We start from the raw sequence: 18257 nt of genomic DNA, 5'->3' as shown, positions 1-18257 counted from the left end.
AAAAATTATATCACTGTTACGGCTTATCCGGAATAAAGAATGGTTTTAAAATAAAAAAGGGTTACTTTATATTGTACTTATTTCTGGATGAAAAATGTTACTGTAACCCTGGAACTTCATTTATGCTGTAATACATCATTCAGAATAAGTACATTAATCATAGGCACAGTCAGTAACTGGTATTTTATTGAATTGTACTTAGTTAAGATTACTCTTTCAGGACATCTTCAAGCACATTTACTTCTTAACATCAAGAATTAATTACGTTTTTAAAGGAACAAAACAAAAACATGCATAAGCAGACAATTTCTCTCCACACAGACATAAAAGCAAACATTTCTGACATTCAAATGGGTGAGAAAATTTAAACTGTCACACTGTGAAGAAGTGCTTATCAATTACATTCATTATTAAGGTCAATATTAAAAGTAAATAAACTATTTATTATTCTATTAATTGTTAACACTCTTATGCTAATTTTTAAATTTCCACGTGAAGTAATTTTACAATAAAACGAAACAAAAATATGTTACACTACCTACTTGTAACTTCTCGTAGATAACAAATTGTCTTGTTATAATTTTATACAGAAACATGTGCCATCATGCAAGTGACCCATTTTATCTGAGAAACAAAAGGGGTCGTAGAAGTACTACGGATTTTCACAAAAAAACACACACACACACACACACACACACGCACACACGCACGCACGCACACACACACACACACACACGAGGAAGAGTCAAAAAGTAACCTTAATAATTGCTTTATTAATTGAATATGTACAATAAGACTACAAACACTTCATCACTTTTCAACATGTATAACAGGAACACTTGCATCGAACGTAGTTGGGACTATGTTGAAAAGTGATAAAGTGTTTGTAGTTTTATTGTACACATTCAATTAATAAAACAATTATTAAGGTTACTTTTTGACTCTCCCTCATATATCAATACTAATTGCCCACCACTTTATACAATTTTTGAAAGTGAATAATAATTTTCTACATTATAATGTTTTCATTTTGACATCATAAAGTTACAAAATGAAACTGACTCCATTCTTCTGTAATATTGCCTGAATAATGAAGGCAAGACTACTACTTCACTGTCATTGTTTCTCATAATTTACATTAATAACCAAAGCCAATTTTTAGTTTTCCATATCTGTGGCTAAGTAAGTGTAATAAATGGTGATTATGATGATGACAGATGACGATGACAGTTATTGTTGTGGTGGTGGTGACTGATGATGGTGAAAAAGAATGGGAAGAAGAAGAAGAAGAAGAAGAAGAAGAAGAAGAAGAAGAAGAAGAAGAAGAAATGTGATACGGTATTGATAGTTTCATACATAATCCCATATTCAGTCATTAAATGAAACATCGAAGTACTTGCTACCTTATTCTTTTTTAACATTTTTTAACACAAAGAGGGTCTTAGTGAATTCTGATACGAACCAAAAAATGATACAATTTTTGTGAGTGCTGGTGAAACAACACATTTTTAACAAGAAAGAGATTTCTGCTTTATTATATCTCATGTTGTGATTAAAAATTCTCGACAAAATTTGTCAGATCTTAAAATCTATAAATTCTTCAGAACATGTTTCATAAATCTAAAATTCTCGTCTAACACTTTTTAGCCTTTTCTCAAATATACAGCGAATATAACTGACACATACATTTTGTATTCAAGTTACAATACACGGAAGTAACGCAATTAAGATTATAATAATTTTTAATAATACAATTTAAGAAAAATTTTACTTCATAGATGAAGTCATGTATTTTTAAAATCATTTGACTTCATGTGAACTCTGTAAGGAAAACTTAATATTCTTGTTCATAAAGAAATCAGAATTAATACGTATTTGATATCCTTTCTATAGTTTATATATTGAAATATTGTAATGTAAAAAACAAAACACGTTTTATTACAAGTCTAGGCAGTGGATTATAAAACAGGAAATAATTTCAACAATTACAATAAAAATCCAATATAGAAATATTCTACCTAGAAAATCTGATGTATTTATGTTCAAAATGCTTTTCTGGTCATGACTGCCTAAGCATCTTTACAGAACTGGTTCATCGATTTCTCCAAACTGTTTGTTATGCACAAAAGAACAAGATAATATGGATATGGAATACTAGATAAGCTGTACATCTCTTAAAACTTTGTTTTTAAATCTTACCTACAAATATTAGAAAAGTGAGAAGGAAGGTAATTTTGCTATTAAATTCTAAGCATTAGATACACACGTTGAAAAATACGAAAGGTACCTAATTATCATTTTTACATAATACAGTACACACTATTTTTTTTAATCACTCGGTGAAAATAATCAAACACATTAGTCAGTAATGTAACAAAATGTTTTTTGTTTCTTCTCCACAAAAACGAGTGAAGACACCCTTTCAGAAACTCACAAAACATTTTAGCAAACCTTTCGCTGGCAGCCTGAAAGCCTGTGCCTGTCGATATTGTGGGCCTTATGAACTGACAATTTATATCACATGTCTGAGTCCTTTCAATAATTAGATACCTTCGTGTTACTTCATTGGTTAACTGCAAGTAACATTATTTCTCACAGGGGTCATTACAGTATTATTTCCAACACTTTCAAGTTGCCTTACCTTGAATCAGAGGTGGCTGTGATTCTTGACTATCCTCGGCTGGAGTAGCAGCATCAATCATCTCGCGCAGGGAATCACAGTATTCTCGCACCTGCTCCAGCAGCCGAAGTACTCTGGCCTCCCGCCGCCCTCGCTTGTCATCTGGATGGGAGTGAACCATGTTATGCAGAGCCTGAGCTGCTCGTTGCCTAATCTCTGTATCGGAGTCGGGACCGTGCAAGAGCTGCACCAGCAGGGGTAGGCAACCTGGTGCAGAAATATCACTTCTGTCAAGTATGAGTCCTTGTTCTCAAACCATTTAAAAGGGATCGATACATTAAATGATTAAAAATAGTTTTCATATTCATAAGCATTTCATACTAAGCACTCAATTCCGAATTGATTGAATATTGACTGCAAACATTCCACCAAATTTTTAAGGTACTTTTTTTTTTACGTAAGATAATACAGTTTGATATGTTTTTTGAAAGACTGCCTATAGATTACTGGTACAAAAAATTGTAAATTATGTTTTATTTAACAATGCTCGCAACTGCCGAGGTTATATCAGTGTCGCTGGTATGCTGAAATTTTGTTCCAGTATTCTTTGATATGCCAGTAAATCTATTGACATGAGCCTGTCGCATTTAAGCACACTTAAATGCCATCAACCTGGGCCGGGATCGAACCCGCAACCTCGGGCACAAAAGGCCAGCACTATACCGACTGTGACACCCAGGCAGACTTACCGGTACATATTACAAACTTTAAGTATTGGTAAATTTTTCTCAGAAAGTATCACAGATATAAATTAATCTGTATCATAAATTCGGAGTGAAGCATATAAGCAGAAGGGATTATATGTAAAAGCTGTTTAATTATATTCACCTTTTAAAGTGCGACAGTCACAGTGGGCTTACTGGAACTGACATTTCCAAGACTATCTGAGCCATTTGTCCACCACTGTGAAGTAACAGTTAATCTGCCTGACCATGAAACAGGCCCGGATTCAAACCATGGATGGGACAAATTACCTGGTTCGGTTTTTTCAGAGTTTTCCCTCAACCATCTAAAGCAGAATTGCTGGGTAACATTCGGCGTTGGATCTCGGACACACTTCGCCTTCATAAGTATCATTTAATGTACCATTTCAATAGTTACAGGTTGACCAGAGGATCGTGGTAGACATAGTTCTGGGATTCGCCTATAGATATCATGTCTAGGGGCGCTGCACAAATCCTAGGGAGCCGTACGGGTTTCAAGAGTAGGCTATGACAAACTGGGGAGTGTAGTTGGTGAGTCACGGAATCTACAGTGGCACATGCGGCCTTCTGGTCAAAGGATGCAGCAGAATGGATGCAAGTGTGAACAGATGCCATCAATCTGAGGAGGTGGCATATCAACAAAGTGACGGAAGAGTGTTCCTGTTCACACAGACTCCATCAGAACTGGATGCCATAGCCAAATCGATATGGTGGCACCAAGCAATGAATCACGTGCTTGAAGAGCAGTCCTAAGGACTGGTGTGGAACAAGACTTGAAACAACTAGGAGTGAAAAGATGGAAGAATAAGGCTGGACCAAGGAGAATGGGCATCTGTCGAAAAGCTGAGGCTAGACTCAAAGGGCTATAGAACTACAGGATAATGTATCAGTTCTATAAATCACAAAGTTGCAAGATTACGATGGCAGTACATAAGCAAAAGATGGACGATAATGCAATGCTCAAAAGAATAATGAATTTCAAGCCAGATGAGAGAAGTAAAGTTGGGCGGCCCAGATTGGGTGGGTAGTGTAGAGGAAAATTTAAACAAGCTGGGAGTTAGGAGCTGGTGGATGGTCACTAAGGATAGACAGTAATATAGGAGAATTATGAAGGAAGCTGAGACACTCATCAGGCTGAAGCGCTAATAATAATGATGAAGTAACACTCATATAAAAGAAACTTGCAAAATGCAAGCAGTCAAGAAATGGGTGTAAATATGATTTCAAAATTGAAGAGCACAGGGGAAAAATTTTACAAGTCCAAATTATCGATTTTCTGTTTTAGATGTAACGTAATAGCTCAATTAGTGTAGATTAGGCAGGTAGTGTACAGAATTATTATTCTTCATTAGTCCAAAGAAATTTGAAAAATGATAACCCAAAGACAATAGAATATAAGGGTCTTGAAACTTTGAACTTGCTCTCCTATATTTATTTTTATTTGATTGGGTTATTTTACGATGCTATATCAACATCTTAGGTTATTTAGCGTCTGAATGAAATGAATGTGATAATGCCGGTGAAATGAGTCCAAGGTCCAGCAACGAAAGTTACCTAGCATTTGCTCGTACTGGGTTGAGGGAAAACCCCGGAAAAAACCTCAATCAGGTAACTTGCCCCGACCGGGATTCGAACCCGGGTCACCTGGTTTCGCAGCCAGATGCGCTGACCATTACTCCACAAGTGTGGACGCTCTCCTATAAAAACAGTGAAACGTGACATCAGGTTTTTCCCCTGTACTCTTCAATTGGAATACGGTGCTTTAAAAAATCACCAAACAAAAATACTGGAAAGACTGACTAAATGCTGTCGTTATAGTGACATTTCACCTCTGGAAACCAACAGGTCAATGACCTAACTAAAAAAAAAGAAAGAATCTTCATCAGCTGAACTTACCTGACTGTCTCATAGCAACACAACTGTCAGGGGAACTGCTCATCGCCAGGAGTGTTTTGCTCATGTCCTGTCGGTCGTGGGTGCCAAGCATGGACAGAAGACTGTACACCATCTCCACTTTGGCTCCCAACTGCTGCTGGCTGTAGGTGCGTCGTGCTACCGATACTTCGTCAGGCATTATGCAGCCACTTCCTGAGCCCACACTCGAAGTGAAGCTCATCACGCTCGACACATCCTATCACAAATACACGACATACATTATTTACTCACACATTCACTTTACTGTGTGCTTAGGTAGTGAAGTGACACTGACATAACATATCATCAAATCTCTATACTACACACACCCAACTTTTGTAGTTGTATGACCTCAGGATCATGATATGATGTGTTGTAGTCACGACCATGATCTACGATTTATTGTAGACACAACAATAGAAAGGCGAAGGCGAAATCAGAGTGGAGGAAGTATGTTAAATCTTGAGTTGTGAGTTTCCGGGCTTCTGCCGCATTGTCTCAGTTGCTAGAGCTAACGTTTAGATCATCCTGCTGTGGTCATCCTCACAGCTGTGGATAACGTTAGCTCTAACAACTGAGACAACGTGGCACAGGCCCAGAAACTCATAACCCAATAACCTATGAACAGCAGCCGCGGAAACCTACACCACATGTTAAATCTTGGTTGCTAAAAGACCATCATGCTGCAACAGACGTCATAAGGAAAGACTGTAACAGGTAAGGCCAAAATACTGAAGAAATGGCTAAGCTGTGGAAAATCCTTTAATACTCTGGGTACCAATAAATAGTTTAGTACAAGCCTTTGTTACAAACTAATCTATTATTCTGTTAACCCAAATTGAGTCAGTTTATAGTTAACATGGATTTAAACTGCATTTATTCTAAAAGGTGCATTAAGATTGAAAATAAATAAAGTTCATTATGTTTTTGACATGATTTTTATGAACTCTATTTAGATCTTGAATTCCTGCTAAACTGGACAGTAAGCCTAATCATCTTCCTGTCCACTCCAGTAAATTTTTACACAGAGTTCCACCACCTTTTTCTTTATGGGAAAAAAGAAACAATGAAAGTGTATTATTTTCAAAATATTCATAAATATTGTTGTACTGTATTTCAGCATTATAAAACATCAAACTAAAAATAACAGTGAATCTATTCAACACACAGATCCTGGATGAGGGGACCAAGTATGCTGCAAGCCCTAGATGCATTTCCTCAGCATCCTGCAGTTTCCCCTTCGGTTCCTCTCTCCCCACTAATCGTGCTCCCCAAAAGTACACAGTCGGTCCCTATGTAACAGTTGGGTGCAGTCTCAAGAGATATACTCTCCCTGTACATAAAGATCTTCCCACTATCTATTTTGTTCCTTAGTAACAGGTAGAAAATTTGCTAAAAGTGCCAACAAGCTTTGTAGAATTCAAAACATTTGTCTTGTCTTATTTTCGTTAGATGAAAAGAACATTGATTTATTCAAAATATAATAATTCGTATATTTACTTAGTGCATTAATTTTATTTACAGTATATAGCAATTCCACCAACTTTACCATTAATTCAGTGTATACGACTTTTTTCGAATGTATACAGAGTGTTAGGGGTATAGTGCAAGTATTTTAATATTTGTTTAAGAAAAATGCATTTTAAACAACGTCCGATTTACTTTTTTTTTTTTTTGCTCTAATAAGTTTTTTCATAAATGTGTCACGTATTTACGGTCTGATGATTTGAATAATCATACTGTGAAACACCTGTCAGTTTAGACTAATATGTACTATCGTGTATCGTGAACCGCAAGATGACATTGTTTCCTTTTGTAATGTGACACAATTTTTCTACAAAAAATGCCTACACAAGTTAAAAAATATTAACTTCCGTTAACAATTGAGAGATATTATTTTATTTCGTATATTTCTTTTATTTGAATAACAACTATTTTCAAATGTCAATTTCTTTTTTCTTTCGTGATAGTTTAGAAGTAAATGCCACATCGCTTATAAAGCCATTTTTATTTTAGGTAACATTACTTTCAATGCTTTTGTTCTACTGCGGTCTACCATCTTTATGAGAATAAAAATGTTGGTTGTATTCGAAATTCGAACGTATTACAGTACAAAATAAACAATGAATTTTACCCCATGTGTTATCTAAAAGGTATCACAAAACGTGTTTGTATTTGGATGCACGTTAAATTATTTGGTTACCTGTTAAAGTACAAAGACCTTCTGCATGATAGTCAACCCCCACAAGCCTGAACCTCCGCGTAACTAGCCAGGCGTTCATAGGAAAAGCAAATCATCTGAAAGAATTAGTGAACCTAAAATCTTGGCATTTTTTCATGTCTAAAAATAACTTCGAAGATTGACAAATTCTTTACATAATGTAGTACAATATACTACACTCGATTACTACTAAAATATTTACACGTAAATTCCTAACACTCTATATAAGACAAATAACTTTCTAATGAGAAGCAAGATCATATTTTGATCTGTTAAGTAAATTAACTAAGCATGAACTAAGGAAAGAACTATACTTATGGCACTCGCAGCTTTTTTTAATTTTTTGAAATAGCTCACTTCCTCTCTGCAGCACTATGTTGAATTTCATGTGAGAGAGTACCAATAAAATTAATTCTTGCAGAGATTACATCATTCGTTTTGTCATGCTACTGAAGAACAGCAAATTATGGAAGGTTTCTAATGAAATGTAAAAGGAAACTTCGTAAATATTATCTTAATGTTGAGATTACCTGACTGATGCTCTTGCTTCCACTAGTTCCCCCTATGCTGCTGGGGCCGCTGTGCCACAAAGTCCTCTCCACAGGCCACGTCCCGTGATACAGGGCAGAAAGGTTGTGTGCTTCTGTAGACTCTATCCCCTGATGAGTCTGAGTCCCGCTGTTTGTCATCTTTGAATCTCCACCTCCTCCATTCTCCCCGTCTTCTTCTGAAGAGTTGTCCTCGTCGTTTTTGGCCCTTGATTGCTGTTAAAATTTCAAAATGCTTTCATTAATTTCTAAACTGAAGAAAATAACTTTTTTTCTCTCGTGATACAATACTGGTAACATAGCATCAGTGGCTGTTTTAGAAAGTGGTCCGGGACGCACTCAAAATAATGGTTGTGTTTGCCACTAGATGCGTTAATGTAAGATCTACAGATTTCACTAACGAATATACGAAGGTACACATAAAGGACACTAGCATTTCATGTGCCAGTGAACTGAAGTACAATGTCTAAAAGCAACATTGAAATAAGGAGCAACATTTAAATTTTAAATAAAGAAGAAAGTCGACAAATGGAAAGAACTTAAAAATGTGCCGTGTAAAATCGCTTGTAGGGTTCACGCGTTCAGTTCATCAAAGAAATATAAGTATCTGAGCAGCAAGATTTAAATTTAAACACATCAGGAGAAATATACAAAAATATCATTGCAATGGCTTCAACATACTGATAAACAGACCTAACAAATGGTAAAACTGTGGGAAATCCAAATGGCGATGGAAAGAAGAAATAACATCTTTATAAATTGTGAAAACTATATAAGATGGACGATACGACAGACATCCCAGATATTCCGTCCTGCCAGTGAATGGTAGTGTTTGTACATATAACTCCTATATCATAAAATGTAAATCAGCTCCCAGTGAAAACAGATGACTGGAAAATCGTTACTGTGATTTATGTTGCTCCACTTCCATGTCCCATTTCATCAACACTAAAGCTTCCTCCGAGAAAAGACAAGTAATCTAGCTGATGTACCTCTGCCGTTTTCTTTTCATCCTCTTCTTTGGGTTCCTCCATGACATTCTCCTTGTTGTTAAGGACGAGTCCACCACTCAGCAGGGAAGACGGCCTCTCTCTTACTAGACTTCCATGAGCATCAATTGTCACACCAAGTCTAGCAAGAACTGAGGCTGCAGAGAATTCTTCGTTACCGACACTTCCATTCTGAAAATGGAGCTGTAAGCAAGAAGAAGATAGATTAGTCTCGAAAATGCGTATGAATTAAGGAAAATAAGAAACAAAACTAAAGTACAGAAACAGGAGAAAAATAAAGTTAAGAAAAAAATAATGAAGCAAAACGGAAAAGATGTTCTCTTGCATAAAAGTATTAATCCAGCTATGCAGAACTGAGCGCCAATTGTGACATACGTCACAAGCCGAACTACGTCATTCATCCCTTCCCTCAAGGCCACACGTCATCCACATGACAGTGTACAGATTTATATTCACTGTCGAGAGGTGGAATTCGAAGCAATTTCGGTCGAAAAGTACCAGTTTAAAGCGGAATGGGGAAAATGAATACTTCTGTATTCAAAATTATCACAAAGCACGTTGTCTAATATGTTAACAGTTTATTATTATAATTATTGTTGCCGGAAATACATTCGTCATTTTTTTTCGTGAGCACGAGTTTGTTGTAATCCGCCACATGAATGTCGACGAGTCACAGAGACGTCATTCAACTCCGGTGGACTGTGGAAGGGGAACCAATGCTTTCCCCATGCTTCCACCTCTCTCTCTGTGAGTTCTGTATCCCTGCATTAATCTAAATATCTGTACAACCTTGGATGTAATATAAACATGTCGTTTGCTTTCATGAAAAGAACTAATGAGTGTGTTTTTGTAGTAGAACATATTTTATCACACACAATTGTAAAATATCCTGGACGAACTAGTGCTATCTACGGTGTACTGAAAAAAATATTAAAAGAGCCCACATAATTCTTGAGATGTTCTTCGTTTTTATTAATGATAATTTCTATTCACTTATTAATGCAACATTACGACGAAGTGAAGAGAAGCGACTAAAGGATTTGAAATGTGGATATGGAGAAGAATGGAGCATATGACAGAGCAAGAAATGAAGCTGTGTTGGAAAGAGTGGGTGAAGAAAGAATGTTGCTGAAACTGATCATGAAGAGAAAAAGTAATTGGATGGATCACTGGCTGAAAAGAAACTGCTTAATGAAGGATGTACTGGAAGAAATAGTGAATGGAAGAAAAGTTCGGGGCAGAAGAAGATATCAGATGATAGACGACATTAAGATATGTGGATCATATGCAGAGACTAAGAGGAAGGCAGGAATAGGAAAGAGTGCAGAATGCTGGGTTTGCAGTAAATGACCTGCCCTTGGCAGAAAACTATGAATGGATGAATTATTAATGCAAATCGTATGTCTAAAAAAAGCTTTCGGTATGAAACATCTCAGCATTTAAAACACACAGGATGACATCTGGGAATATGCGGTCCAAATTGCTTAGGATTGATCTTATGTAAAAAAGAAACCGCAAACGAAATATTCTAACCTTATTCAGAGAAAATCGCTGTTTCGTACCATTTATCGTAAAGAATTTAAATACGTTATCGTTATGTTTCGAGTAAAGAAAATTAATTTATATTGTCCTTATTTTCCATTTAAATTCAGTCGTAAATATTAAATGCAAATATGTCCACATAATTCAGTGTAAAAACAGGTTACTTTACGAAATTAATTTTTTTATCATCGTTACAATAAAACGTATTTTTAAACCACAAATATCGAAAATGAACGTATTATCGTGACATTTTCATATTATTTTTGTAATTTAAAAAACCCGAAGGCTTGAAGGTTGAATGTTCCTACGTTATCAAGCGAGGGTGAAAAAGCTGCGCATTTTGCAATAAAACATTATTATTATTATTATTATTATTATTATTATTATTATCATCCATAAAAACCATTAGGTAAGAGCCTCTTGCACCGAAGCAATGTAACTTAAAAAGACATATTTTCTGATATTTACCTCTGAAATGTTTCACTTTATATTACATTCTTCTCGATTTCTAGGAATTTTTTTAGCAATTTTTAGCACTTGCTGCCAAAGCTCTTCGTCAGCACATCGTGATTTTTCTCCCCTCGTTCCTCCTCTCTCCCCTTTTCAGTTGCACATTCTCAGTTCTCATAACATAGTTAATCTGTATCATTTATGATTCAATTCAACTGAACAATTACATAACATGTCCATTATTATATTAAGTTATTCGAATTCAATCTATCAGTTTACGCTCAACCTTCGAAATGACGTGTTCTTGAAACAGTCCACGTTATCAATTCCTATTTCGACACGAATGTGCGACAATAAACGGTGGTTCGAGAATGATCAATTCAATAGAGTATAAGGAAGACCAAGTATAGACTATAAAACTAGATCCATTAACCACCACACCATCTTTGATGTTACGAAAAGAGCAAAGGCGTATGAAGAGGAACATGAACAAAGTTGTACAACACAATAATTTACCTTAACGTTGCAATGCTCATCACGTACACGTAATTTAATTTGTGTTGTTGGCGAGATGGAGTTTGATGATCCACTTAATCTTTCAAGCCCTTACAAAATCTAGTTTTGAGTGTTTCACCTGCAAGGCTATCGCACAACAGTGGAAATGTTGGTATAAACATGTATGCTGTAAATCAGCAAATGTTCTGAATACATGAAGTTACAACTGACGTTCGCAAAAGATTCTATCGACAGAATATATTCTATGTTTGTCTTCAATCGAATTGATTATTACATCTTTGAAATATGTTTTACTGTTCAGTAATTTATATGTCTGCTTAATATAATAAATATAGGCCTATTCCTACAAATTAATTACATAATATTCGAACGCAGTCAGAAAAATGAACAATTGCTAATAAAGCAGGCAAGGGGCTACAATATTAGCTCCAAAAGAAATATTGAGACCAAATTCTATTATAGAATGAATTACGGCTTGGATAAAAGGCTGAGTTAAACAAATAATTTTATTGCACTGTCTTATTCACATCAAGTATTACCTTCACAGAATAGATCCGTACGAATTAGCCCATAATTAAACTTCTTTGTGCGCTATTAGTTTCAGTACGATATAATAATAATAATAATAATAATAATAATAATAATAATAATAATAATAATAATAATAATAAATTGTTTAATGTACAGTATGCCTATTAGTTCCCCAACTAATATTTATTTATTTATTTTTGTAGGTTATTTTACGACGCTTTATCAATATCTTAGGTTATTTAGCGTCTGAATGAGATGAAAGTGATAATGCCGGTGAAATGAGTCCGGGGTCCAGCAGCGAAAGTTACCCGGCATTTGTTCATATTGGGTTGAGGGAAAACCGCGGAGAAAACCTCAACCAGGTAACTTGCCCCAACCGGGAATCGAACCCGGGCCACCTGGGTTCGCGGCCAAACGCGCTAGCCGTTCTCCACAGGTGTGGACCCCAACTAATAGTAGTAATAATACTAATAATAATAATAATAATAATAATAATAATAATAACTATACCACTGATTCATTGATTGACCCATATATTGTAGACTTATTTTTCATTAGACGTAATTGCTGATTAGGCATTATCTACTTTAGATTTCGTACATTTAGACGTACTGACTTGAAAGCTCAAAAACACATCAAAATATTATGACTAGGATAAAGGTTGATGGGAAAATGTCTCACGCCATAATTGCTTGCCTTCAATACTTTGTGCATCTAAACAATATTTTATTTTAATGCTATCGTGATTAATTCTGTTATAATATAAATTTTGTAATATAGATAAAAATACAGTTGTTAACAGAAGTTAGTAAAATGCTTTTCCAAACGTTCACTTAACATACCTAACTCTGATCTTATGCTATTAACGAAATCTCAACAGATCCATTCTGTTCTCCACGAAACAAACAGTCGTTAATTTTAGTTCTCTAACAGACGAGGTAAATAGGAAGTTAAAATAAATTCTCCGTATAATATACGTAGGCTAAATTGTTCCAGAGACAGAAATTTTCGTTACAAGGCATACGGGAATGTGAAGTTTTGTCGGTATATAAACAGACCAGTAACTTCACGCGTCAACATGTCGCCAGACTCGCATCTTTATGGAACTAGGAGGGAATTGTTCATGTTTCTCCCACCTCCGCCGTCTACGAGGGGCAAGCAACGACTCACAGCTGTTTCTCCCACTAAGATTTCTACAATTTCCAGCCTGGAAGTTCTAAATGCAACATGTCACGTAAGCGCCATCATGGTGCTAATTTTCTGTCTATTAATGTCACATTAATATCAACCAACTCTACACTGCACATGCAATGGGGATAATGCACGAAGCAGTCCTAGAACAAGGTATTTGTAACCAACCTATTCGTACCGATAGAGCAACATTGTTAGCCCTGAGTAAACACGAAATTATTTCAGGAATTGTATGACAGTGTTATAAACTCTTGAAGGGGTTGTTAAGAGTGATGTCGCTCTCATATGAGATAAATGACACGAGGACAACAAGGGCAATGAAAAGGCAGAAGAGACTGCTGAACTGGCATCAGAAAACTTTATGTGGCCCAGAACCTGCAACCTGTTATCTTCCGAACAATAAACAACACAATATGGGGATCCTGAAAAAAAAAAAAAAAAAAAAAACTGGCGTGGATGGAAAGAGCACGCTATTCAGTAACCTTCAAATGCAATAACAAGTCATAAAGATAGGAGAAGAAACGTCAAAAGGAAGTGGAATAGGGAGAGGGTACGACAAGAACAATCTTTATCACGTGCCCTGTTCAATATCTACTTGGAAGATTTAGCGAAGAACTGTTTTCAGAACATCCCAGAGATGATACTAGGAGGAATAAGAATAAAATGCAGAACATTTGCTGATATGGTGTTGCTAGCAGAAGAGGAGATGATAATAAAGGATATGCTACTGCAGCTAAATGACAGCTGTGAGCAGTATGGGATGAAGATAAATGCAAACAAGATAAAAACCATGGTTATCGAAAGAAAAATAAAGAAGGTAAACTAGCGAATTCGAAATGAGGCAGTAGAGTAAGTAGACAACTTCAAATACTTGGGGTGTAGGCCTACTATAAGCAGCAAGATGAGCTGCTGCCAGGAAGTCAAAAGGAACGCAATGAAAAAGAAACCTTTCAATAGAAAAAGCAGCATATTCTGCGGATCTCTGGGAACAGAACTAAGGAACAAACTAGTGAAATGCTTTGTGTGGAGTATGACATTGTATGGGGCAGAAACATAGACATTATGACGAAGTGAGGGAAATGACTGGAAGGCATTTGAATTATAGATGTGGAGAAGAATGGGGAGTGTGAAATGGACAGATAGGAAAAGAAATGAAGTGCTAGAAAGAGCGAGTGAAGAAAAAATGAAGCTGAAATTGACCAGGAGGAGGAACAGGAATTGGCTAGGTCACTGGCTAAGAACAAACTGCTTACAGAAGAATGCACTGGAAGAAATAATGAATGGGAGAAAAGTTCGGAGCAGAAGAAGATATCAGATGATGCAACATTAAGAAACTATGTGAATCGTATGCGAAGACTAAGAGGAAGGATGAAAATAGGGGAGATTAGAAAATGCAGTGAAAGATCTTGGGCAGAACACTATATTAATGAATTAGTAACAATTTTTGTCTAATGTCACCAGGTTGTCTTTCAACATTTCTGTTTTCTCTCCTGAGGTTGGAGAGCCTGGAAGGCAGAATTACATTACTCCGATGATATGATAGGCTGACCATGTATGATTATGTGGCGCAAGGAGAGGTCTTAAATATAAACTTAACCTAAGTTCCGTACCACGAACGAACACAAGAACAATTTCTTTTAAAGAAAAATTCCTGAGTCCTTACCGGGAATCGAACCCGGAAACTTCATGAACTGCTGCTGCTGATAATAATAATAATAATAATAATAATAATAATAATAATAATAATAATAATAATAATAATAATTACTGTACAACAAGCAAACGCGCCAGTGTCTTTAAAATAACCTGCAGTCCACCTATGCAACAGAAAATCAATAGACACACAGAATTATTATAGAGAAGCAGAGAAGATCAAACAAAAGTGGAAAATTGATTGCGTCACTATTAAGCCACTAGTAATCTCAACAACATCACAGAACTTAACTCTTTAAACATGAAACACTTGACATCTGCAATCCGTCATCTGCCATTTTACACAACGAGTTCTTAATGTAAATTAATTCCATAGTATTCGATTACAATAAACGCAGAGTATAGTGCACCAGTTTGTTGAAAATGAGATAAAAATAGTAAGAGAAGTAAACTTCAATGGAAAAATAAAATAACGGTCCCGGAAAAAATGTAAAGGATATTTAGGAAGGTAAATTCGAACCAATACAATAACAATAGATGCGCGAATCTGGCTTTTAGAAATATATTGTGTTTAAAAGGGGCAAAGGCTATTTGGGATTTCCCGGCCTTTGAGCGGGTCAAAAATCGTAATAGAACTGATATTTAACCCTTGCGGTGAATTTCGGTGAAGTCCGGAGAGCCTAATTAGTTAAATCCACTCTCCTCACCTCCAGGCTGGGGCCATCTGGGATCTTTTAAGATGCGAAAGAGCGGTGTGCGGAAGGCAACGGGAAGCTACCGCAATTGCCTTTCCCAAGAAAAACTGCAAATTGTGTGGAGTGTAGCATTGTATGGGGCAGAAACATGGACATTACGACGAAGTGAGGAGAAACGAATAGAAGCATTTGAAATGTGAATATGGAGAAGGATGGAGCGTGTGAAATGGACAGAGTAAGAAACGAAGCTGTGTTGGAAAGAGTGGATGAAGAAAGAATGATGCTGAAACTGATCAGAAAGAGGAAAAGGAATTGGCTGGGTCACTGGTTAAGAAGAAATTGCCTACTGAAGGATGCACTGGAAGAAATGATGAACGGGAAAAGAGTTCGTGGCAGAAGAAGATATCAGATGATAGACGACATTAAGATATATGGATCATTTGCGGAGACAAAGAGGAAGGCAGAAAATAGGAAAGACTGGAGAATGCTGGGTTTGCAGTGAAAGACCTGCCCTTGGGTAGAACACTATGAATGAATGTGTTTTATTTTTGTGGCCTCCTTAAGTTATTTAAAGTTCTTAATATTATACGGTAGTAATAAAAAATTTGCAACTTGTAAATTATTTCATGGTAATGATAATAACAGTAACAATAACAATAAGAATGCTACCATTGACGAAACAGATCTGTAGATGGGAATATATATGTTTTCCTCATTATGACGTTGATATAATTTATTACCAAGATAAATGTCCATTATGGCTTTACATGGAGACAGATTTCTTAGAATGTCCAAGAATACTATGTAACACACTCATTTTATTGTATATCATCATCTTTGGTGGTCTTATGATTATCATACTGGCCTTAGGCCGTGAAGTTCAAGAGTTCAAAGCTGGTGGAGAACGGCGGATTTAATTTTTTTAAATTTGTTTATTTTAAGACGCTTTATCAAATGCCATGGTTATCTAATGTCTGATTGAGATGAAGGCGGTAACGCCAGCGAAATGAGTCCAGGGTTCAGCGCCGAAAGTTACCCAGTATTTGATCTCAAAGGGTTGAGAAAAAACCATGGAAAATATCTAAACCAGGTAACTTGTCCCAACAAGGATCTGAACCCCAAGTCAGGTCGTTTCACAGTCAGACATGCTAACCGTTACTCCATAGCGGTGGACAACGTTGGATTTTAAAGGGTGATTAAATCATTAGCATGGCTTCCTTAGGGCGGAAAATAAAGCTGAAAGGCTCGTGTCACAGATTTACCCTGTTACGTGATAGACAAAATTCATCGGGCACTTCCCGTCGAAGTTGAATTTCGATGAACGTATGCAGTAGAAAGCGTCGTAAAATAAAAGAGTAGGTTTACTACCACTACCACTACCACTACCACTATTAGATGCAATAATATTCAAGTAGTACGTATGCGTTAACTTTTGGAATTTACTTGTGTTTTATTAATGGACAAAATGTTACTTGAGTGTTATAACTATTTTGATATAATAATAATAATAATAATAATAATAATAATAATAATAATAATAATAATAATAATAATGTCATTAATATAAAAGTAATAAAGATGTATGAAGTAATAATTATTATTATTAATGTCGTTGCCTCGAGGAGAACTGTGAGCGACAGAAGAGTCTTGACATATTAACTAACGACATTCATGGCTCGCGTTTTCATTCCCATAATCATATCATTACAAGTGATGAAAACTTTGACACGCGCACTCTAACAAGAGATAACTCCACCTTGCATGTAGTTAAAAGTAGGCCTAATGAAAAGATGCAGCATTACGTTTTATGTATTACTCGCAGGTAGTTGACATTTAGGTTACATCCCATTCTTTTTTTTTTATTACGTTACATACGTAGTGTGATTCTGTAAGTTCACAATCGTAATATTCATTTTAATGATTACGATATAAAAAAAGGATTATTATTATCACGAGAATGAAAGGGCAAGCCTAAGTTCTCTTATAAGGCCTGTCCACAGTCACAGATTTTGTCTGGGTGTGCAGCTAGTGAATTATGCTATAGGGGAACAACTTACAAAACTCCGTTGGTCTCCGCATGCGTCAATCTTAAACAGTAACACAATATACTATTCACCTCCTTCCTAATTGTCAGACAAATGGAGGGAAACTCTAGACTCCGCCTCCAACGGTAAGGTTTAGTAACCTCCTACAACGGAGTTTTGCCAGTTGTAGGCCTATATATTTTTGTACGTCAAATATTATACACACATGTTGCTACAATCCCAGCGGATCTTTTCGATGACCTCAGAGGGACGCAGAAATTCATCTGGTCGCAGGAACGAATTTATTCTCTAGTCAGTGACTAGTAAATTAGGTTGGGTAGTTCGGCAGCAGTGGTTGTAACAATACTACCCAGTCTTGTTAAATGTGGGTGCTAATGAACTCAAATTACCTATAAAACAGAAAATAACAGAATTGTTAGGATTTCGGAAATATCTGTAAGTTACAATAACCAATCTTCACATAGGCCTACATTACAAAGTTTGCTTAAGTTTTTTTTAAGCTTATTCGATCTATACTAAACGGACACATGGTGACTTCACCTGAGCGAACATAAGAT

General features: G+C 36.0%; 1 protein-coding gene across 10 annotated transcripts in view; it reads right to left on the bottom strand.

Annotated features, from left to right (window-relative positions):
- LOC138694789 (adenomatous polyposis coli protein-like) overlaps positions 1 to 18257 on the bottom strand; it is a 531541-nt gene that overhangs the window by 53692 nt on the left and 459592 nt on the right. For all 10 annotated transcript variants that reach the window (XM_069818859.1, XM_069818853.1, XM_069818852.1 and 7 more), the window contains 4 exons: positions 9060 to 9260; positions 8050 to 8283; positions 5281 to 5515; positions 2642 to 2887 (listed from right to left, as the gene is read on the bottom strand). In XM_069818859.1, coding sequence (XP_069674960.1) covers positions 2642 to 2887; positions 5281 to 5515; positions 8050 to 8283; positions 9060 to 9260 — 916 coding nt within the window. The remainder of the gene's footprint in view (positions 1 to 2641; positions 2888 to 5280; positions 5516 to 8049; positions 8284 to 9059; positions 9261 to 18257) is intronic.

Source organism: Periplaneta americana, chromosome 2 (genome assembly GCF_040183065.1).
Source record: "Periplaneta americana isolate PAMFEO1 chromosome 2, P.americana_PAMFEO1_priV1, whole genome shotgun sequence".
In the NCBI taxonomy this organism is placed as follows: domain Eukaryota; kingdom Metazoa; phylum Arthropoda; class Insecta; order Blattodea; family Blattidae; genus Periplaneta; species Periplaneta americana.
This window is presented reverse-complemented; position numbering and strand designations above follow the sequence as displayed.